We start from the raw sequence: 22,336 nt of genomic DNA on the forward strand, positions 1-22,336 counted from the left end.
ATTTCAAAAAATCTCCTGGGGGAGAATCCCCCCAGACCCCCCTGCAGGGGTTGGGTTTTCAGCATGTCAACGCTTTCACCTGTGGAGAAATTGCAGGATTGGCTCCAGGTCGCCCTTTTTATTTACTACAAGACAAATGTGCCTTTTTATTTCATACAGTTCAATTTGGATCGAGACAGGGAAATAATCTAAACCTCACGCATGGCGTTTCATTGTCAAGGGGAGCGTGTATGTAATTACATTGCAAATACTGATTTGAGCCCCATCACTGTATGGGTTAACTTGTACTCCATTGACTTCAATACATTATTTTTCCGAAATAAGGTCCCATGGACCGGAAGTAGATGGGCGTGACTTCGCCACTATATTCAGGTAGTCAGCTGACCTCATTCTTTGGGAACATAACGTAGCTGAACCTAGACCTGGCCAACTGCAGCTGCCCCAGACCATATTACTGCCCCCATAGGATTGTACAATAGGCACTAGGCATGGTGGACCAGATGGATGGATTGATTTGAGTAGTTTCAGCAATCTCCTTAGTTGTTTTCTTTGCTTGATGCAGGCCAATCATTTGACCCTCCTGAAACCGATTGCCCTCCTTTCCACAACCACAGGATTTTCTGACATGGTTGTTTGAGAAATGTGAGGGGGGCAATGTAGAAGTGAAGGCCACTACAGAACCATTTCACAAATATGCGTGATGTTTCACACTCCTTTTACCTACACTTGCAATATCATTTAGAAATGTCCCCCCGACTCGCAATGATACTTCTATTCTTTAAATGTCTACGCATCAAGAGTAATCTTTGAAAATCCACTTCAGCTATTAGAAGCACTTCTTGTTCCGGCTCATGTCCAGGACATGTCCCCAGTCCCTTTCATGTGGATTCATCCAGTTTATATTCTCATGTAAAACCAGTAGAACTACTTTTATTAGAGTTAGACAAAAGGAAGTCATAGAGAAAAAAGGTTTATATCCTTTGTTCTTTTTGTATCCGTTTTTTGCCAATTGTTTTATTTATTCATTGCAATGTGAGCCGACATTCACTCATTTTATTCCGAATATATTGGCCTCTTTATTCATCAAATGAACCTGAGGTCCACACAACATGACTCTCTTCCTAAAGTGATAATCTGCACGATCATTGCTGTTTCTGTCCGGCAGCTTCTAGCAACACAAACAGTGGTTAAGGTCATTGATATTGACTTTGAGCTCTTAATCCAATCACAAACAGAATCCAAGTTGTACCATCTGTATGTCAGGACATTGTTCACATGAAAGATGGCGCAGACACAGCAACACAGATGATGGAGAATCAGATCAAATCATTGCACGTCTTCAGCTCCACAGTGTTTGTGTCCTGAGGATCTTCTACTCGTTGTGTTCCTGCCAGTGGATGTTGATGAAGGTCTTGCTGTCCATGCGGTCGATGTAGAGGACCCCCTCCAGGTGGTCCATCTCGTGCTGGAGGATCCGAGCCGGCCAGCCGCTGGCCTGCCACGTCACCGCCCCCCCTCTCTCATCCAGACCTGCAGGGGGAGGGGAAGAAAGCATTAGCAAGCATTCTGATGTTACAGTACCCTAATTAAAGAAAAATGAATGTTTTCCCCTTCAGTAATGCAGTGAAGTTCAACATCCGCATTAACACTTTATTTATCTGTATATCTCCACTACATTCATTTTAAACAATGTGTCACTAGTTGCATTGCAGATTTAGATTATTAATAGCTGTCAATTCTACAAAATGTTTACTTTTGGGACTTTAAGTATATATTGATGCTAATACTTTTTTATTTTAGGAAGATTATAAAAAACTAAAATGGTGTTACGTTTAACTACTTTACACAACAATAATTAATAAACTATCATATATAAGTATTGAACACGTCACAATTTTTCTCAGTGAATATATTTCTGAAGTGCTATTGACATGACATTTCCCCCAGGTGTCGGTAACAACCCATGCAAATAAATAAAACCATAGATGTCTATAAATTGAGTTACGTGTAATAAAATGGAATGACACAGGGAAAAAGTATTGAACACATGAAGAAAGGGAGGTGCAAGAAGGCATGGAAAGCCAAGACACCAGCTGAAATCTATCAGTAATCAGAAAGCAATCCTGTCCCTTGAAGAGGCAAATTAATATCAGCTGGTTCAGTCCCAACTGATGGCCTACAAAAAGAAGTCTCATTACCAAGGAGTCACACAAGAAACCTCTCATGGTGGGTAAAAGCAAAGAGTGCTCTGAAGACCTTCGCAACCTTATTGCAAAACACACTGATGGCATTGGTTACAGAAGGATTTCTGAACTTCTGAATGTTCCTGAGAGCACTGTTGGGGCCATAATCCGGAAGTGGAAAGAACATAATTTCACCATAAACCATCCACAACCAGGTGCTCCTCGCAAGATTTCTGACAGAGGAGTGAAATTAATTATCAGAAGAGTTGTCCAAGAGCCAAGGAGCACTTGTGGAGAGCTTCAGAAAGACCTGGAGTTAGCAGGTACAATTGTTTCAAAGAGAACAATAAGTAATGCACCCACCCGCCATGGCCTGAATGCACGCTCACCACACAAGACTCCATGGATGAAGAGAAAGAATGTTGAAGCTCGTTTAAAGTTTGCTGCTCAACATTTAGACGAGCCTGTGAGATACAGTCTGGCCAGATGAGTCCAAAACTGAACTCTTTGGATGCCATAACACACACCATGTTTGGAGGTCAACTGGCACTGCACATCACCCCAAAAGCACCATACCAACGGAGAAGTCTGGAGGTGGGAACATCATGGTGGGGGGCTGTTTTTCAGCATATGGCGGAGAATGGAAAAATGTACCAACAGATTCTTGATAAAAATCTGCTGCGATCTACCAGGAGGATGAAGCCGCGCGAGGGTGGACATTTCAGCAAGACGATGATCTCAAACACACAGCCATGGAAACTCTCATTTGGTTTCAGAGAAAAAAAGTAAAGCTGCTACAACGGCCCAGCCAATCACCTGACTGGAATCCAATAGAAAATCTATGGAAAGAACTAAAGAGTAGAGTTCATAGAAGAGGCCCACGGAACCTTCATTTGAAGACTGTTTGTGTGAAAGAATGGGCCAAAATCCCACCTGAGCAAGGCGTGAGACGGGTTTCTCCATACAGGAGGCGTCTTGAAGCTGCCATTACAACAAAGGATTACATATATTTCAGTAAGCTTTTTCCCTGTGTCATTCCATTTTATTACACCTAACTTAAAATGAACATATTTGTTTTGATGTCTTTGTATGTGTGGATTGCATGGGTTGTTACCAACATCTGGTGAACATTTCATGTCAATAGCACCTTTAGAAATATTTACTGAGAGCCCTTCGTTTATTTTTCTGTAAGTGGCCCTCAGTGAAAAAAGTTTGGACCCCCCCGGATCTACAGTATCTAACTTCACAGATCAGTGAAACATGCGTACCGGAGACTTCCACAGACAGGTAGCGAGGCACGGTGGCAGAGAAGCCTGAGAGGCTCTCACAGGCCTCCTGAAAGAGCGCCGTGCGTCCATCCAGGACCCTCAGCGTGGGGTTGACAAAGACCCTCAGCGGCTGGACGGAGATACCCCGGGCCTCCCTGGATGAGGGGGAACTGTCCTTCAACATCTGCTCGGGGTACTCCAGGGCCAGGATGCGGAGGGGCACACCGATCTGAGGCGCGCTCAGCCCCACACACTCCAGTCTCCGCATCACCTTCACCAGAGTCCTGATGACCTGCTGGACCTCAGCGCCGGTTACAGCTGCAGGGTCCACAGCCGCTGCATGTGAACGCAGCACCGGGTCCCCCACCTGGCACACGTGACTGTATGGAGGACAAGGGGGGGCTATGATCTTGCGCTTCATGTACTGGAGATAGGGGCGCACCTTGATGCTGCTGGAGTGAGAGCGGCTGCAGGAGACGTGAGAGGGGGGGGACATATGTGGAGGCCAAGAGGAAGTCATTGTTGTTAACCTCGGGGCCCCGGAACTGCAGCGGGGGGCTTTGGACGCACAAAGCCTGAACCCCCTCCTGGACAGTTGGAGCAGAAACACACATGATGTGGTGTTCATGGAGAGGCTGCAGCTGGGATGAAGTTTCACATGAAGGAGGGTGGGTGATACAGCGCTGGAGGAACAAATAAAACAATAACTAATCATTTGGTTGAGTCATTAAGACATTTATGAGATCTATGAGTTTTGATGACAAGAGGAGTTTATATTCAGGACCAAACTTTGATACACCAAATATACCTAAGTATATGGGCAGACAAATCAAACAGCTATAAGTGAATGTAGAACCCATTATTCCTTAACAATAAGCCTTGATCTGCTGTTAGAACAGCCTCACAGCAGTATGGGTGGGCTGGGGTGATACCTCCAGAATGATCTCATGACAATCTTAGAAAAGCATTTCTCCATGGCCTGGCGTGTGGACAAAGTCAATGTGTTGTTAAAACAGGAGGACATTTCCAAACTGTTGATAGTTGCAATTACACTAATGTGCTAAATATGATTGCATCCTGTAGCATTATCCTTTCATTTACTTAGAACAAAAGGGTTTGCACAAACCCTGAAAAAGGTCCAGAGCATAAGTATGTCAGTATGACGAACCTCAACCAGGGTGTAGTTTCATGGAGGTTTCACCTAAACGTTTTGTACTTTCATTATAGATGCAATTACTCAAAGTTGTGAAAATATATAGATATAACATATTTCAAATTTGACAGATGGTATAGGCCTTTTTAGATAAAACACAAACACAATGGAGTGCCAGACTGTTTACTACCAACGGGGTTTAGCACAAAGGTTTAGCACTGTATGTGGTGTGTTGATTGACGTTTATTCCGTTCTACAGATAACGCTTCAGCTTCGCAGCACATCAAACACCGCCGAAGGTGTACGCAGGTGCTATTAATCATGCGCGCCCCTTTGACCGCTACAACCAGACACAAGCTAAAATATTAGTTAGTTACTGTATTTGCGACACACTACTCATTATACAAGCCGAGCACATTAGTTGCACATTAGAATACTTGCATATTCGTTACCTTACAAAGTGTTAGGCTTCCATACTGACTAAAAAAGCAGCACATATTCAGAGCTGAAGATGAAAGCAGGGAAAGAGATGTTCACAGCGCGGTTTAACTACTTCCGGGTCAGCAACAGAACAGCAAACTTCAAAATAAAAGTATACATGTTGTATCACAACCTTATCGTATAGAACTGTTTATTTACGAACCTTTATTTTGACTGCCAGTGAGTTTGACAAGGAAGTAATTTGTAATGTTTTCAAAAACGGAACGATCTGCAAACAGTCCCAGAACCGGGACGTTCACAACTTCACACTCTTATTATACATCCATGACTTCACATCGTAAACTTGCCGCTACATGTCCTGAGGTCCAGCTCGGGGGGCGGGAGCAGCCCATTCATGAAGGGGTTAAAGAGGAGCAGGCTCTGTCGCTGAGCCTCCGATGGAAGGAAGAGGTCCATGTTCACTGATGGAAGGAAGAGGTCCATGTTCACTGATGGAAGGAAGAGATCCATGTTCACTGATGGAAGGAAGAGGTCCATGTTCACTGACCTGCCCCAGAGGACCGCTGTGGATCATAGAGTTTGTCTGGGCTCACAGGATGATGGACATACAGCAAGGTTAGTTTGACAAGTTCTCCTGTTACCTCAACGCTTTGACTGTATAGGCGGGGCTTGCTGTGTTTCCCCTAGGTTTACTGCTTTGGGGGTGGGGGGGGGGGGGAGGAGCTGTGGATTATTGTTATTGATTAATGCATCAGTGTTTCTTAGGGTCAAAAACACTAAACTCACAACTTAAAATGAAAGCGTTTAGTTTATTTAATAAAAGAGCACATGTTCAGTGTGAAAAGTGACAGTAGATAGATTAGTTGAAATTTGGTGGTATACATATGTATTATTACAATAAAAAAAACACCTTGAATTTCAGGGGGGGCTCTGTTGGCGGTACGGAAACACTTGTTCCGTATCGTTTTGTACGATTAACATGATATCAAACGTTCGTATATGGAGCATAAATGTAGATGCAAATCAAACAAAAACGTTCAGATAGGGTGATGATTGTTTGTAGTAGATGTAGTATGTGTTTTGTTGATTTATCAGTGATTAAACTGTGTGTGTGTGTGTGTGTGTGTGTCATTTCTTCACTGCACACATCAATACCGTACATACCAATTATATGGTCTCTTTATGAACTATGATTAATTGCTATAAATTAAACTAGCCAAGAGTTTATAACAAGGAAAGATCTATTTAATTATTATGACTGGTGCATTAATATAGCAAGTGCTTTTATTTTATTATAAAACAATCTGTAAAAGGCCTTTCTACATAAAAATACCATATTATATTTATTTCAGTAATATCCTGACATGCAGGACTCTTCAAACTGTGTTTTGAGTACTCATTCCATTAGAAGCTCAGGTTAGCCCAGTCCCTGCAAACCAAATACCTGACTGAGTTGCCAAAGCAGTAAAATCGGGATGTTCTTCATGTTCATATTTTATTCCATTCTATTTCAATGTAAATACTGCTATAGTTTTATTATTTTTAATGTTATTATAGTTTTCTTAAAATAGTTCCCTATCTGTGTTTTTAATTTTTGTTTAACTTTTATGTACGCACCACGACACCAAGTCAAATTCCTCGTACATGTCAACCTACCTGGTCACAAACCTGTTTCTGAATCTGATGTTCCTCACAGTTGTCGACCCCTCCTCTTGGCCGGACGTGGGCTCTCAGCCTCTGAGCGTGGAGGACCCGTGGAGGCTGCGTGTTTCCTCTGCTCAGGTTTATTCCATCGTGAAGAGCAGAGACACGCAGCACTTTGAGAGAGCGCTGAACTTTCTGGAAGACACACACAGACTTCTGCCCAGCCTGGTGGCTCCCATCAAACACATGAAGGTCATGTTCGGCCTCAAGACCCTGGTAGGAGACGAATCGCATCATTCAACATACAGGGGAAATCCATCTCCAGTGTTTTATGCTAATCTCCATCTCTTGTAATGTGTCTTCTTCCAGCTCATCATGTGGATGCTCACAGAGAGGCGAGGAATGGTTGAGACTGTGTGTAAAATCTGCAAATTCTTTCCAAGTAAACTCCCTCAGTACCAGGATCAGTGTGTAAGTGTCATCTGCTCTGGGCAAGGGTGTAACCTTGGTTTGAGAAGTGGGGGGGGACACAAAACAGGGGGTCCTCCGCAATGAAACATTTTCTCAATTTAATTCCATTTCCTGCCTTTCTACAAATATATTAGGGACTATAGTGTTAACTAATCCAAGAAAAATGTGTAGTGTATATAATGAGTGTGCACACTTATCTAGTATCCTATCCATGTGAACCTGTTTTATTTGTGATTACCTCACATCCTCTAGGGGGGTCCGTGGGCATGCACCCCGGGAAGATTGTTTTCTTTACATTGAAGTTAAAGCATCAATCTGGTGCACTTTGAGGGAAACATTAAGAGATGTATGGATACAGCTCTCAACACTAATATGAAACAGAACTGTATATATTTCAATAATACATTAGAATATGCTCACAACTAATAACACATATTTGATCAACTCCTCTCTCCTATCTTTATCTTACCTAGTCTGCATTCTTTCTTTTTATTTATGCATATTTGACTAATCACTCCCCTTTCAAACTGTGTTTTTTATTTTGTACTGACCTATAGTACACATTGGAATGATTTCTTAACTTATTTTATATACAACTAATATTACATAGATGGCCAAACCGTTTGAGACCCACTGAGATAACTTAGACTCCCTGAGCTGACGTTACCTCTCCCTCTCCTTATTGTTGAAACAGCTTCTAATCTCCGTTAGCTCCGAGCTAGCACCAGATGCTAACAACAACCCCCGTAACTTTCCCAGTCTCTCTCTCTCCTCTCTCTCTCAAAGTCCGACAGGAAAGAGCTCTCCCTCTCCTTATTGTTGAAACAGCTACTAATCTCCGTTAGCTCCGAGCTAGCACCAAATGCTAACAACAACCCCCGTAACTCTCTGTCTCTCTCTCTTTCTATCTCTCTCTCACAAGATGCGCTCGCGCCACACACACACACACACACACACACACACACACACACACACACACACACACACACACACGCTCCTCCGTGACGATGACCGCTTGCGCAAAAAACTAATAATAAACACATTTAAAAAGTGGGGGGACACAAATGGGATTTTGAAAAGTGGGGGGGACATGTCCCCCCTGTCCCCAGTGGAAATTACGCCCATGGCTCTGGGATTAAAACACATATTGTGAACACTTTTTACTTTTGCTCAGTTGATTTCAGTCTTGTGTGGTATTCATTCAGAGGCAACAATTTCATCTAAAGCTGCACAACTCACTGATGAGTGAGTAGAGCAGGGGTGGGCAAACTTTTTGGCTCGGGGACACTATGAGTTTTAAATTTGACAGACAGGCCGGGCCAGTAGCAGATCGGTAAAAAAATATTTAGCTGTAGTGTCCACTCCTCATTATACACTCGGCACTCAATGTTGACTTTTATTTTCTTTGGTCCACTCATTGTTACAGATGCAGGTTCAAAGGTGAATTATTGCGTCATGACGTAACCGTTTACGTGTCTTCTTATGACCCACACAGCGTTTTACGTCGCTGATTTTCTCCGCAACACCGCTCACAACAACATCAATAGAGGACTGCGTCGGGTAGTTTTTAATTATAAGATGCCAGATTAAATTAAATAACTACTTCTCCAACCTTGTACCTTTCTCCAGTGTTGTGGTGTATTATTTATTAATGTGGTTCAGCTGCATTACTGCCCGCTGCAGTGCTGCTCGTCTACCGGAGTTTATTCTCCCGTTAACTCGCAGCAGCGGCCGCTGTAAAGTTTTCATTGTCTGACTGTCACAAGCAGCTGATAAATATCCCCCATCCCCATAAGTAGGGTTGGGTATCGTTTGAATTTCCACGATTCTGATTCCGATTCCGATTCTACTTTTCGATTCCGGTTCTTAACGGTTCTCAATTCCGATTCTTTGAGGGGCAGGGTAAAAAAATGATACATGCTTCTTCCACCAAAAACATTACATTTATTCGAGAAACTTTTACACAGGTTAGTTTACAGTAATATTCACATTAATCAGTCTGTTTATATTCACTGCTATGTAACTGTAACCTGAGAACCACTGAAGCTACAACAGTGCAACAGTCCAACTTTTAAAGGAAACCCCCCCCCCATTTAAAAACAGTTCTTGTTGAGAAAAACAAGCATATCTGCCTTCTCAGGGATACCGGAAAGAAATGTTTGAACATTTTAAAGTAAAATGCTTCAATCTGTTGCACTTTAAGCAGAATGACTAGAGACTAGATCTAGGGGGTACAACTCTAAACACTAGGGGTGTAACGGTACACGTACCCGTACCGAAATTATTCGGTACGGGCCCTTCGGTTCGGTACACATGTGTACCGAAGTGTACCGAACGAATATAACGTTAAACTTACAAAATTGAGAACGTGAACAACTTCTTGGAAGTAATCTCAGGTGCTGCGTCGCAGCATTCAGAGAATGTTGCTCCCATTGTGTTCAACGCGTCATAGAGCGAGCAAGTCATTTCATTGGACGAGAGGCATACTATGTCAGAGGGATGCGTTCAAATGTAGTCAGTAATTTGAGGAACTGTCTAAATGGCGAACGCAGATCAAGTTGAGCTGAAAATCCTCCAGCATCATTGAAGTCTCCGGTTTAGGAATATTTTGGTTTCGCAGTTACGTACAAGGATGACGGACAAAGACAGGTGGACCGAACCAAAGCTGTTTGTCGGCATTGTTCAACTAAAATTGGTTACGCGGCTGGCAATACATCAAACTTGCACACTCTTGAAAAGGCATCACCCGAACGTGAATATCACCGGTACCAAAAGAAAAAAGACTGAAGTGCAAACCCAACTCCCGCTAGCATTTAAGCCTCCACCACTCGCAGAGAGTTCAGACCGAGCCAAAGCTATTACAAACACCAAATATCCTTATGTTGCCATGTTAGCAAAGCGCTACCTGGCTGTATCTGCTACCTCTGTCCCTAGAGAGGGTGTTCTCCACAGCAGGAGACATTGTTAGTGCCAGCAGATCTGCCCTTTCGGCAAGCAATGTGGACAAGTTCATCTTTCTTTAAAAACAACATGAAAATACAATGACAAGCAAGTCATAATGTCAAACTGGCTGCTTAGGTACTAGTACAGTACAGTTCAAATACAGATTATTTCAGTTAATTAAAAAGCTGCACCTTAATGTTTATTTTATTATATTTTGTATTTATTTGAGTGAATATTCATAGTTTAATAATAATTAAAAACCCAAAACTAATAGTTTATGTTTTGTGAGTACTAGTACAGTAAAGTTCAAATACAGATTATTTCAGTTCATCGAAATGCTGCACCTTAATGTTTTTTTTATTATATTTTGTATTTATTTGAGTGAATATTCACAGTTTAATAATAATTAGAAAAAAATATGTTATGTTTTGTGATAATTTTTTCTGCTGTACCGAAAACGTACCGAACCGAACCGTGACCTAAAAACCGAGGTACGTACCGAACCGAAATGTTTGTGAACCGTTACACCCCTACTAAACACCCATATGAAAAAGATCGGTTTACATTTTAATAATTAAATAAGTATGTGAACATAACCAATAACCTACCATAGCCAATAACAAATACATGTAACATATTTTATTTTTGTTGTTCATTCATATCTTATTTTACTATTTTATTTATGCATATTTTTTAATCTCTCCAGTTTAAAACGATATGTCTGGTTTACTGTCCTATAGTATACATTGGAATGATTTCAAACCTGTTTTATCCGAATAATTATAAAGGAGTGCCTTGGAAATATGTGTTTATATAAATTGTGATCAAAACATTTGAGACCCACTGAGATAACTTAGACTAAAGTGAACTATCTAAACACTCAGAGTCCTTTACCTCACTGAGCAGTAGTTATCAGCCTCTCAGTCTAACTGGAGAGGACTCTCCCTCCACATTATTGTAGAAACATCTTCTAATGGTTAGAGCAGCTAGCACCAGATGCTAATAACAACAGCGCTGGTACCGGTGCACCCTCTCTTTCTCCCTCGCTCGCTCCCTCGCTCACTCGCACTTTGGCTGTGAGCTGCGGGCGCCAGATAAGCCAACATCCCCCATCGTACAGGGCAAATGAAAAGTGTAACCGGGATGAAAAGGGTGTTACATTTACTTAATTATGAATGTTGTTACATCAAGGCCGAAAATTAGGATGAGCCCCAACGGTCAAAACGTTTTTTTCCCCTCCCAGAGCTGTCAGCGCAGCGCCTCCACAGATCTGGCGCCTTAGCCTAGGCGAACATCTATAACGCCAGTGCGACGGGCCGGCCCTGGTCCCAGGTTACGCTGTAGGAAGTGTAGGTACAACGCTACATGTCCCGCCCCGCCGCAGTCATACAGTAGGCTACGGAGAGCGGCGAGAAACATTTCCTCAGGCATCGAAAAGCGGAACCGAAATTCACATTTGTTAAATGATGCCGTTGTAATCGAAATGTTGGAACCGGTTCCGAACCGGAACCAGTTCTCGGTACCCAACCCTACCCATAAGTGAATGTGTTTTAGTCTGAAAGCTGATTGGCATCACAACGCTGTTATGAAAGTTTCTCTGGCATTCTACAGGTGATGTTAGCATAGCAACCGAAGCTAATCAAATTGACTACTTGTTGCTATCATATTGTGGCATAAGCCGTTTTCTACACGCATACTTTACCGGCGTAGTTTTCGTTATGATTTTACTTGTGATGGCCACATGTAGCCATTTATTCCATCCGATAGTTGCAATAATACAAAACAAAAGGAAAACGTCTGCCTCTTCACAATGGTCAATAACAGTGAACGGATGGTTATTAAAGTAAGGTAAAATAAACAGAATCAGACTAAGCCTGGTTAGTGTTGCCTGACTTTAGTGTTTTTTACAAGTGTGTGGTCGCGTTCTAGTCACTTTGCTCAGCGCTACTGCTTGTTACAACTTGTATTCGCCGACCTTGCCAGGTTGCCGAGTGGGGCCCGCTGAGAGAATAGACCAGACTCCAGCAAAGGTAAATTGTGTCTAGAGACTAGTGCGCCATCTAGTGGGATCAACTGAAATGCCGGGCATTGCAGGAAAAAGGCAAAATGAATGCGGTCTTTACTATAATTTGGACAATTTTGTACCAATATTCGGCGGGCCGGATTCAAAAGCCCAACGAGCCGTATATGGCCCACGGGCCTTAGTTTGCCCATGCCTGGAGTAGAGCAACACGAGCATTAGCCATTTTAGATTTATGAGGTGAGAGAGTGTTATTTCACCTAAATATTGGAGGGCAACATTTAGTAATAACTGTCTGGATATTGTTATTAATCAGCTATTATTTATTATGTCTCATTAATAAATTGTTTCATTTAATTAATTAAAATAATCATAAAAGCATGTATTTTATATCATTGTCCAGTTAAGTCTTGCTGCTCTGTGCCTAACTAACATTTATATGAAAAACATTTGTTTACCATGTGTTGTGTCCTGTATCTTGCACAGAGCCAACATGAGATGTTCCTCATGAGGAAGAACCATGTGGAGTTCAAGGCTCTGGCTCAGACTCTTGCTATGGACAAGGACAAACGTGAAGATTACATTACGGTATGTTTCCCTCCACACAGTGTCTGACACAGTAACAGCCGGTGCATGAGAGGATGCGAGTGTGTTGGTGATGCATGATTAGGGTTAAGCTGCTGTAAAACTGCTCAGGTTTAATGTGTATCCTGAGAGCCGTGGAATTGTTTTATTTGCCCTGTTTTTGGCACACCTCTCTAATCGGCTTTCTATCCAAAATGTTGCCCTACTGCAGCGTTTCTCAAAGTGTGGCGATATGTGATAGGTGGGTCGCGAATGGACGCGATGAACGGGAGATTATTATTATTTTTATTAGCGAGACAGAGAGAGCGAGAGCGAGAGAGAGAGCACACCTTTATCTATTTAATATAGTCTAGTCGTAAAAAATGTAGTAAGAAATCATTCCAATGTGTACTATAGGACACATTGGAATGATTTAAATTATTACTACATTTTTTACTACAGTAAAAATAATAAAACCGTTTAAAAGGGGAGTGATTAGTAAAATATGCATAAATAAAAAGAAAGAATGATAACTAGGTAACATAAGATAAGCATAAACTAGTTTCAATGATTTGTTATTAGTTGTGATCATATTCTAAAGATGTTTGGATTATTGAAAAGTATACAGCTCCCTTTCATCTGAGTGTTGAGAGCTGTATCCATAAATTCATTTTGTGCTCAAAGTGCACCAGATTGATGCATTTCACTTCAACATTAAAAAGAAAATCTTCCCGGGGGTGCATGCCCCCGGACCCCCCTAGAGGATGTGAGGTCCATCCCGAAATAAAGCAGGTTAAAATAATTAAATTGAATACATTTTCTTTTAGTAAACACTGAAAACGGGTCCCACAGACCCAAACTGCAGTAAAAGTAGCTCACGACTTGTTTTATTTTTTGAAAGTAGCTCTCATCCTAAAAAAGGTTGGAGACCCCTGTTATAGAACGATACATTTGACAATTTTAAGCTTGGCCTACCATTTTATTGGAGTGATGAGGAACAGGTGGGGCTTGAAAAGGCCCACCTGTTCAAAGTGGGGAATGACAGAAAAGGTTTGAGAACCACTAGCAGTTTTCTTTGATAACCCTTCTGCCATGTCTATTCTTGTCATGCTAAGAAACATTGAAGTTGGACTTGCTGTAGGCTACTTTTTAATATGACAGAAGATGTAAAAAAACCGAATGGTTTAATACTATAAACTGCACTGATGGGCTTAACCAGATACACACACACACACACACACACACACACACACACACACACACACACACACACACACACACACACACACACACACTCAGCAGAGTATTGATCATATCATTTTGTAAACAAATGAAGGATTTCGGTTTTATAATTGTGTCATGCTGCAGGCATACAGCTTTGTCGGCATGGACTTCCAAGACACCACAAACAAAAACAAGCCAGATGTAATCATTTTCAAAGACTACTACAAAAGACCTCATTGCTTTATCTACAACAACATCCACAAAACACATACTGTTTAATACTGATCAAAGTAAGCACATTTCAAATCAAGGACCCATTCAAATGTTTCATTCTGGGATCATGAGTTGCATTGAAATGGAAACAGTCGTATTGGATGTTGAGAGGATGCTGAGTCACTGTTGTCTCAAGTTATCATGCATTAGTCAGTGAGAATAAAACACAGCCGGTTTCTCTCAGCCCCGGACTGCCCTCCAGCAGAGGGCGCTGCAGGTCCACATTTATAGTGTTGCAATCAAAATTATTCAACCCCCATTGCACATTAAGTTTATTGGCTAAATATACATTTCTCAGCTGTTTGCAATAAACATATCACACAAGAACTGTTTCAATGAAAGTAGTTCAATGAAACTAATATTACAAGGTTTTTGTAATGACTACTCCAGTCTCAAGATGATTCTGCCCCCTGTTTCAAGCACACCTGGTGCAACTAATCAAGGGCTTCATTAGTTCAGGTGGGCTTGAGACAGAGCACTGAAATACCTGGACTGGCTAGGAGTTTGTTGAGTGACCTTCGATTGCATGCAAAGTAATTGTCTAAAAAGTTCAGAGAAGAGATCATTGGTTGCACAAACAAGGAAAAGAAAAGAAAAAGACAGCAAAAGCACAGCATGTTCCTAGAGATACAGGTGGAAGCATAGTTTGCCAGTTAAAAGTTAAAGGAACAGCGGCTACACTTCCTGGACGTGGCAGAAAGAGGAAGCTACCAGCGACTGCCACCAGATTCCTGAGGAGACAAGTGGTCCAAAACCCTCGAGTGACTGCAAAACACCTGCAGCGAGACCCTGAAGGGCTCCATGCCCGGACTCCAAGACGTGCCCCACGACTGACCCAAAAAGCACTCTGCTCCAATATGCTCAAAACCATAGAAATATGGAATTCTGTTCTGTGGAGCGATGAAACAAAACTGGAACATTTGGGGCCTATGGATCAGCGGTATGTGTGGAGGAAGAAGAATGAAGCACATGCTGAAAGGAACAACCTGCCTCCAGTGAAGCATGGCGGTGGCTCAGTGATGCTCTGGGGCTGCACACACTGGAAACCTGCAGCGTGTGCAGGGCACGATTCACTCAAGTGTCAGGAGGTCTTAGGAAAAAAACGTCTGTGAGGAAGCTGAAGCTTGGACCTTCCCACAGGACAATGATCCCAAGCATACCTCAAAGGCAGAAATACACTCGACCTTGTTTATTCCCCTTTCCGACATGGATATAAAACTCTCCCTCGCCCTCCCTTCGGCAAATCAGACCACATCTCACTGCTGCTGCTGCCTGCTGACAAGCACAAACTGAAACGGGACAGACCGGTGACACGGAGCATAAGCGCTGGAGTGAGGAGTCAGACTCAGCTCTGCAGCACTGCTTCGAATCTACGGAGTGGAGTGTGTTTGAGGACGAAAACATCAAAACACACACGGACAAGGTCATTTGCTACATTGGGAAATGCATCAATGACGTGGAACCGAAGGTTTCTGTACGAACATTCCCAAATCAAAAGCCCTGGATAAACAGCGAGGTGCGTACCAAGCTGAAAGCGCGCACTATCGCGCCCAGAGGTGGAGCTTCAGATGAGTTCAGGGAATCTAGGTATGAACTCCGGAGAGCTATTCGCAAAGAGACAATACAGAACACAAAACACCCTGTCATGTTAGTTAATGGAGCTACTTAAATAGTTCTTGTGTATTGCAAACAGCTGGGAAATTGTTTATTTTGCCAATAAACCTAATGTGCAATGGGGGTTGAATAATTTTGATTGCAACTGTATACAAACGCTATGCATACCGTACACACATGGAGCTGTATAAGTACTCAGAAGAGCCTAAAGTGATGTCATGAGGAATGGTGAATGCAGCACTTTTCCTCCTTGTGGTCAACCAGATCAAATACAGCTGTACACTTTATGAGGGAACATGCTAGAAAGTTCTTCAGAGAGGGTTTAGATGGCGCCATTTATCATTTAATAATGATACTTGAACTTTAGGTCTAGATTTTGAAATGAAAGCCAAAGTATTGAAGTGCGTGCCACCTGTAGAAAGTCTGACTGAGGGTGTTTCACTGTTTCAGAATCACATGGAGGAGCAGTATGGAGAACACTACGCTCAGAAGGTAGAGGACAGACTGCTGCACTACCTCCAGCAGCTGGAGACCGTGTTACCAGGAGACACACACATTGATAAGGTGTGTGTTCTATGGCAGCTACTGCTTCAATGTGTGCTCGCTGTTTGGTCCCGTGTTCAGAGTTCTCTTCAACATGAATTGGTAGATGAGATGCACAACATGTTGTGATGTCATTTTACACTCAGTTTTATCAAACGTGAAACCTGGATAATATCTTGTCTAAAAAGTAGTTCAATCATTCCTGCAATAACTATACCAGAATCAGAATCCGGTTTAACGGGAAGTAGGTTTACACAGACGAGGAATTGGTGTATGTGGTACAGACGTAAACACAGTTCAAGAAGATACATTGTAAGAAAAGGACTAAACATTTTTTTTTAACTATAACAAAAAACACTATTATAACATTGAAATATTGACATTAAATATAGCTATACCAAAAAACTACGCACAGTATAATATGCAAAAAACTTATTAGTTTAATATATAATAAAACATGTGCAGTATTGATACGAAAAGTGGAAAGCTGTGCAGAAATTCAAAGAGGACGCTTTGAATATAAATGTGCTATTTGCACGTATGGGTAACGTACCGATGTTTCCTGTATAATCAGCCCATTTCATGCAAATGTGCTAAAAACAGTGTAACTCATGAAGACGTGCTCATGACCTGATGCAATACCAGTGACATAGTGAGTGTCTTTAGAGAGGCGGTGGTACCTGGAGACATTTATAAGGTGGCCATGATGTCCCAGTGATCACGGCAGCAGTGATTGTAGCCGGGTGGAATGGTTTGATTTGGGAAGCATTGACTCAGTGAAAGGACAGTGGTATAATGAATAATAAGGCTCAACAACACCATGTCCTTTTTCTGAAATGACATGAGAATTAAAAAAAGGTTTTTATACTAAAATTATTTCCTTTTTCTTTCTGCAAAAAAAACTCGACAGTTTTTGCTCTAATGTCATTAGAGCAAAATGTTTTGTGAATCAGACCTTGACACGACACAGATGGAAAGGATTCTTTGTGAATTTGCTCCGCAGTGTTGCCTCTAGTCGTCACAAACTATCACAATCTAGCTAGAAGAACTTTAAGGACTGCACGGATGACTCACCTGAATGGCTTCTGATATCAGGAGTACTTCACTCAGTGATTGATTCCATATTCTAATGTGTGAGGCAGATCCTGAAGAAAGCAAGCCCTGTGACCGAGGAGGAGAAGCTGCTGTTGGAAGTGATAACCTCTGACTCCAAGAGCATCGCAGCAACTCTGAAGAAACTGCTGCACTGTGGTAATTAACTCCACAAACAGTGCACATGTGTATTCCCCTGATCAACTCATGTATGTATGGAGAGCTGGAGCATATCTCTTTGCTTTGAATTAGTCTTACCTTTATTTATTTACTGTTTCAGTTGTTTGTTTTTCACCTTCAACAGCACTGCAGTTTCATCAAACTCAGTATTAAATAATCATCGGAGTTCTTTCATGACATGATTTGTCGTGATATATACAGTAACACGCGTGACATAAAGCGTCAGCAAATGGCAGCTCAAGTGAAATAATTTGAAATAATGTATCAGACGATTGTCTTTGTATGTGCACAATCACATATTTCTTCTTATTCAAGATAGGGCTGGATCCATCTACTCTGACTTGTACTTTGTTTGCCCTTGTATTTAAAAAAAAAAATGCTGTCTTTGAAGCATCAATCAATCAATCAATCAATCAATGTTTATTTATATAGCCCAATATCACAAATGTTACATTTGTCTCAGTGGACTTCACAGTTTGTACAGAATATCAGTATGACAATACGACACCCTCTGTCCTTAGACCCTCTGTCCTTAGACCCTCACATCGTACAATGAAACACTTCCGGAGAAAACCCACAGTTTAAAGGGAAACATGGGAGAAACCTCAGGGAGAGCAACAGAGGAGGGATCCCTCTCCCATTCCATTAGCAAAGAAAGATTGCTTTTATATTTAGCAACTAATCTTCTGATGATAATTACACTGAACAAAAATATAAATGCAACACTTTTGTTTTTGCTCCCATTTTTCATGAGATGAACTCAAAGATCTAAAACATTTTCTATATACACAAAATAACCATTTCTCTCAAATATTGTTCACAAATCTGAAAAAATCTGTGATAGTGAGCACTTCTCCTTTGCCGAGATAATCCATCCCACCTCACAGGTGTGGCATATCAAGATGCTGATTAGACAGCATGATTATTGCACAGGTGTGCCTTAGGCTGGCCACAATAAAAGGCCACTCTAAAATGTTCAGTTTTATCACACAGCACAATGCCACAGATGTCGCAAGTTTTGAGGGAGCGTGCAATTGGCATGCTGACAGCAGGAATGTCCACCAGAGCTGTTTCCCCGTGAATTGAATGTTCATTTCTCTACCATAAGCCGTCTCCAAAGGCGTCTCAGAGAATTTGGCAGTACATCCAACCGGCCTCACAACCGCAGACCACGTGTAACCACACCAGCCCAGGACCTCCACATCCAGCATGTTCACCTCCAAGATCGTCTGAGACCAGCCACTCGGACAGCTGCTGCAACAATCGGTTTGCATGACCAAAGAATTTCTGCACAAACTGTCAGAAAACCGTCTCAGGGAAGCTCATCTGCATGCTCGTCGTCCTCATCGGGGTCTCGACCTGACTCCGGTTCGTCGTTGTAACCGACTTGAGTGGGCAAATGCTCACATTCGATGGCGTCTGGCACGTTGGAGAGGTGTTCTCTTCACGGATGAATCCCGGTTTTCACTGTTCAGGGCAGATGGCAGACAGCGTGTGTGGCGTCGTGTGGGTGAGCGGTTTTCTGATGTCAATGTTGGAATCGAGTGGCCCATGGTGGTGGTGGGGTTATGGTATGGGCAGGCGTATGTTATGGACGACGAACAACAGGTGCATTTTATTGATGGCATTGTGAATGCACAGAGATACCGTGACGAGATCCTGAGGCCCATTGTTGTGCCATTCATCCACGACCATCACCTCATGTTGCAGCATGATAATGCACGGCCCCATGTTGCAAGGATCTCTACACAATTCCTGGAGGCTGAAAACATCCCAGTTCTTGCATGGCCAGCATACTCACCGGACATGTCACCCATTGAGCATGTTTGGGATGCTCTGGATCGGTGTATACGACAGCGTGTTCCAGTTCCTGCCAATATCCAGCAAGTTGGCACAGCCATTGAAGAGGAGTGGACCAACATTCCACAGACCACAATCAACAACCTGACCAACTCTATGCGAAGGAAATGTGTTGCACTGCGTGAGGCAAATGGTGGTCACACCAGATACTGACTGGTTTTCGGACCCCCCCAGACCCCCCCAATAAAGCAAAAATGCACATTTTAGAGTGGCCTTTTATTGTGGCCAGCCTAAGGCACACCTGTGCAATAATCATGCTGTCTAATCAGCATCTTGATATGCCACACCTGTGAGGTGGGATGGATTATCTCGGCAAAGGAGAAGTGCTCACTATCACAGATTTTTTCAGATTTGTGAACAATATTTGAGATAAATGGTTATTTTGTGTATATAGAAAATGTTTTAGATCTTTGAGTTCATCTCATGAAAAATGGGAGCAAAACAAAAGTGTTGCATTTATATTTTTGTTCAATGTACATATGTGTTACTCACTATGCACTTCCTCTGTTCCTTTAGATGTTGCTTTGTGTCGTCGGGCCACGACTCCTCAGTCCTCAGCACATGGAAAGAATGGGATGGAAAGCTCCAAACTCTCAGGGTCTGTTCTGCATGTCAGTGCTTCAAAGGATCTCCACGAGTCCATGGAGGCAAAAATGTCCCTTCAGAACCCTCCAGTGGTTCTTCAGCGAGGGGGGGCTGAAGAAGACGGTGCTGTGTCGTTGAAGAATGAAGATGATACAGATGTTAGCAGACGGCAAACAGAGGAGAGTGTTGAGTTCATCATGAGGGTGGGTGAAGACATCAGTGACAGGGAAATGAGTTGGAGCAGCAGCGGAGGTGTTCAGGAAGCCCCCCCCCTCCCCTCAGTTCTGCTCCAAGCACCAGCGCTGGGTGGAGAGCATCCTGCAGCAGTGTCCTGAGGAGTGCTCAGAGGAGCTCCAGGACAACGTCTCTTTGTCTCCTTTACTGTTCCAGTCGCCCTCATCCAACACTACATCTCAGGACTTCACCCCCTCTGGTCTCATCCCCTCCCCCTTTGACCAAGAACTACCACCTTCAGAGACCTTCACCCATCTTCAGACAGCTTCTCAGCCAGCAAACCCTGAGCAGAGTTCTGCACCACCGGGATCATCAGCGGATCCAGTTCTGCTGCCGTCGCCCAGAGACACTCAACTGCCCCCCCACTTGACGCCGTCCGTCCGACTGCCGGACATCGCTTCCTTCAGAAGGTTCTGCCATTTCTCTAAACCCCATCAAGCACCTTTCCATCCCTCCACCTTGTCTCCAAACCAACAGGATGCTTGTTGCTCTAGTCTTCAGGTACCAACCTCTCCACGCTGCCGTACCTCAGGGAACAATGCTTCAGCTGGAGGAGCAATGCAAGACTCTCTGCTCGTCCAACATGCTCCCCAGAACATGACACACACAGCTCCTGGGTCTCAACATGCATCTACCTCCACGAGCTGTCAACCTCCACTAAAACAATCTTTTTCAAAACTTTCAAGAAAGTACAGATGGCCTTGTATCAACAGCAGAGCTTCACCGGTTCTGGACAGATTGAATCAAAACACTTGTCCGACCGTACCAGAACTCAGCGTTCCTCGGCCTCCTACAGAAGAGGCTTCTAGCGCTGCGTCCCCTTCATCGACTTCATCATCTCAACCAGTTGTCCCTCAGAACTCCTTCAAACCTCCTGCACAAAACGCCATTCATGTTCAACCATCATACTCCACCGTCGTCGTCTCCTCTCCCCCCCCCTCCTGAGGCCCCGGTGGTCCGGGTGGAGAGCAGCAGGGTCCGGAGAGACGGGCTGAGGTTGTCTCTGCACAGCCAGGCCGTGCTGCTGCAGTCCACGCTGCTGCAGCCCTGCGTGCCTCTGAGCAGGCTGAGCGCTCAGGAGTGCTACAGAATGACAGGGTGGAGGTCCTCCAGCAGAGCGTCCGAGCCGGGGGTACGAGGCAGACACGATGACAACGGGAGGGAGGAGGAGGAAGAAGGTTCCTTTGATCCCAACATTCTTTATTCCAGTTATTCTTCAAGTAGTGCTGACGACTCCATGGACCCTGATTACAAACCTTGCTTGAAGAAGAGAAGACTACTCTTAGAATATGAAACTGCAAGGACCATGGGTCATACTTAAAAACATTTAAATATACTGACTATTGCTGGATGCAAACTTGCTTTTTAACATTAATGATATTGATATTTTGACTTTTAAAAAAGCAATAAAATATTAGCAGAGTACATTTTTAACATAAACAACATTTGACTTTGTACATTTGACACTGTAAATATCAACATCCTTTGTATAAAATATGAAATGGTGACACTGTTTCTTAATTCTTTGTTAATTATTCTTGTAGCATATCCCTCTGGCAGATGTGTCTGAAATGTGTGGGTGTTTTGTGACAACAGAAAATGGTTTGTTAGTGTTGAACTGTTGACAAATTAGAATAAATAATCCAGTGGGGCCAGAGATGTGACTTGTTGTTCAGTCTTCCAAGTCCAGACTAAAACAGTTGAATGGATTGATGACATTTATAAAAGTATGGCTGTTCTGTGAATTAAAAATCAAAATGATTGATTTATATAAAGCCATTTGGGCACACTGTGGATGTAGTGTGTCCATGTGCCTATTACTGCATTCACAATGTCAGGCAGCATTGGATCTATACTGTACATGTTACGGCCCTTTTATATTGGGAGGAATAATCAAGATTAAAAATGGCGTTTCCTCAGCGAAAACATTTCCTCCAGGGAGGGAAATTATACATCCATGGGAAATACCCAGAAACCACAAATCCTTATATGTGGTTGTAGACAAAAGCAATGGATCTCAGGACCCTTGATTAAGACAATCTAG

The 22,336-nt window shown here is 42.8% G+C and overlaps 2 protein-coding genes across 3 annotated transcripts; one reads left to right on the forward strand and one right to left on the reverse strand.

Annotated features, from left to right (window-relative positions):
- Nucleotides 1-992: 992 nt before the first annotated feature.
- On the reverse strand, nucleotides 993-5,260 carry pdf (peptide deformylase, mitochondrial). Of its 2 annotated transcripts, none has more exons than XM_034227119.1 (3): nucleotides 5,062-5,260; nucleotides 3,452-4,134; nucleotides 993-1,530 (listed from the first exon to the last, which is right to left on the reverse strand). In XM_034227119.1, exons 2-3 carry the CDS (start codon nucleotides 4,077-4,079, stop codon nucleotides 1,373-1,375), a joined length of 786 nt encoding a protein of 261 aa, XP_034083010.1. In that variant the 5' UTR covers nucleotides 4,080-4,134; nucleotides 5,062-5,260; the 3' UTR covers nucleotides 993-1,372. The 2 variants fall into 2 exon arrangements, with proteins under 2 accessions (XP_034083010.1, XP_034083009.1); XM_034227118.1 differs by having other exon boundaries at nucleotides 5,057-5,259.
- Nucleotides 5,261-5,276: 16 nt separating this feature from the next.
- LOC117553253 lies at nucleotides 5,277-21,807 on the forward strand. The gene is made up of 7 exons (XM_034227117.1): nucleotides 5,277-5,660; nucleotides 6,742-6,965; nucleotides 7,059-7,160; nucleotides 12,610-12,711; nucleotides 16,249-16,362; nucleotides 17,484-17,592; nucleotides 19,990-21,807. Exons 1-7 carry the CDS (start codon nucleotides 5,483-5,485, stop codon nucleotides 20,391-20,393), a joined length of 1,233 nt encoding a protein of 410 aa, XP_034083008.1. The 5' UTR covers nucleotides 5,277-5,482; the 3' UTR covers nucleotides 20,394-21,807.
- Nucleotides 21,808-22,336: the final 529 nt, after the last annotated feature.

Source organism: Gymnodraco acuticeps, unplaced genomic scaffold (genome assembly GCF_902827175.1).
Source record: "Gymnodraco acuticeps unplaced genomic scaffold, fGymAcu1.1, whole genome shotgun sequence".
NCBI lineage: Eukaryota > Metazoa > Chordata > Actinopteri > Perciformes > Bathydraconidae > Gymnodraco > Gymnodraco acuticeps.

What these genes read in the sequence shown, in the direction of transcription:
- pdf (XM_034227119.1), bottom strand. Translation starts at nt 4,079, where the DNA reads ATGAACACCACATCATGTGTGTTTCTGCTCCAACTGTCCAGGAGGGGG. An exon ending in CCTGTCTGTGGAAGTCTCCG is followed by an intron (nt 1,531 to 3,451) that starts GTACGCATGTTT and finishes CTCCCCCTGCAG; the next exon opens with GTCTGGATGAGAGAGGGGGG.
- LOC117553253 (XM_034227117.1), top strand. Translation starts at nt 5,483, where the DNA reads ATGGAAGGAAGAGGTCCATGTTCACTGATGGAAGGAAGAGGTCCATGT. An exon ending in TGTTCGGCCTCAAGACCCTG is followed by an intron (nt 6,966 to 7,058) that starts GTAGGAGACGAA and finishes GTCTTCTTCCAG; the next exon opens with CTCATCATGTGGATGCTCAC. An exon ending in AACGTGAAGATTACATTACG is followed by an intron (nt 12,712 to 16,248) that starts GTATGTTTCCCT and finishes TCACTGTTTCAG; the next exon opens with AATCACATGGAGGAGCAGTA.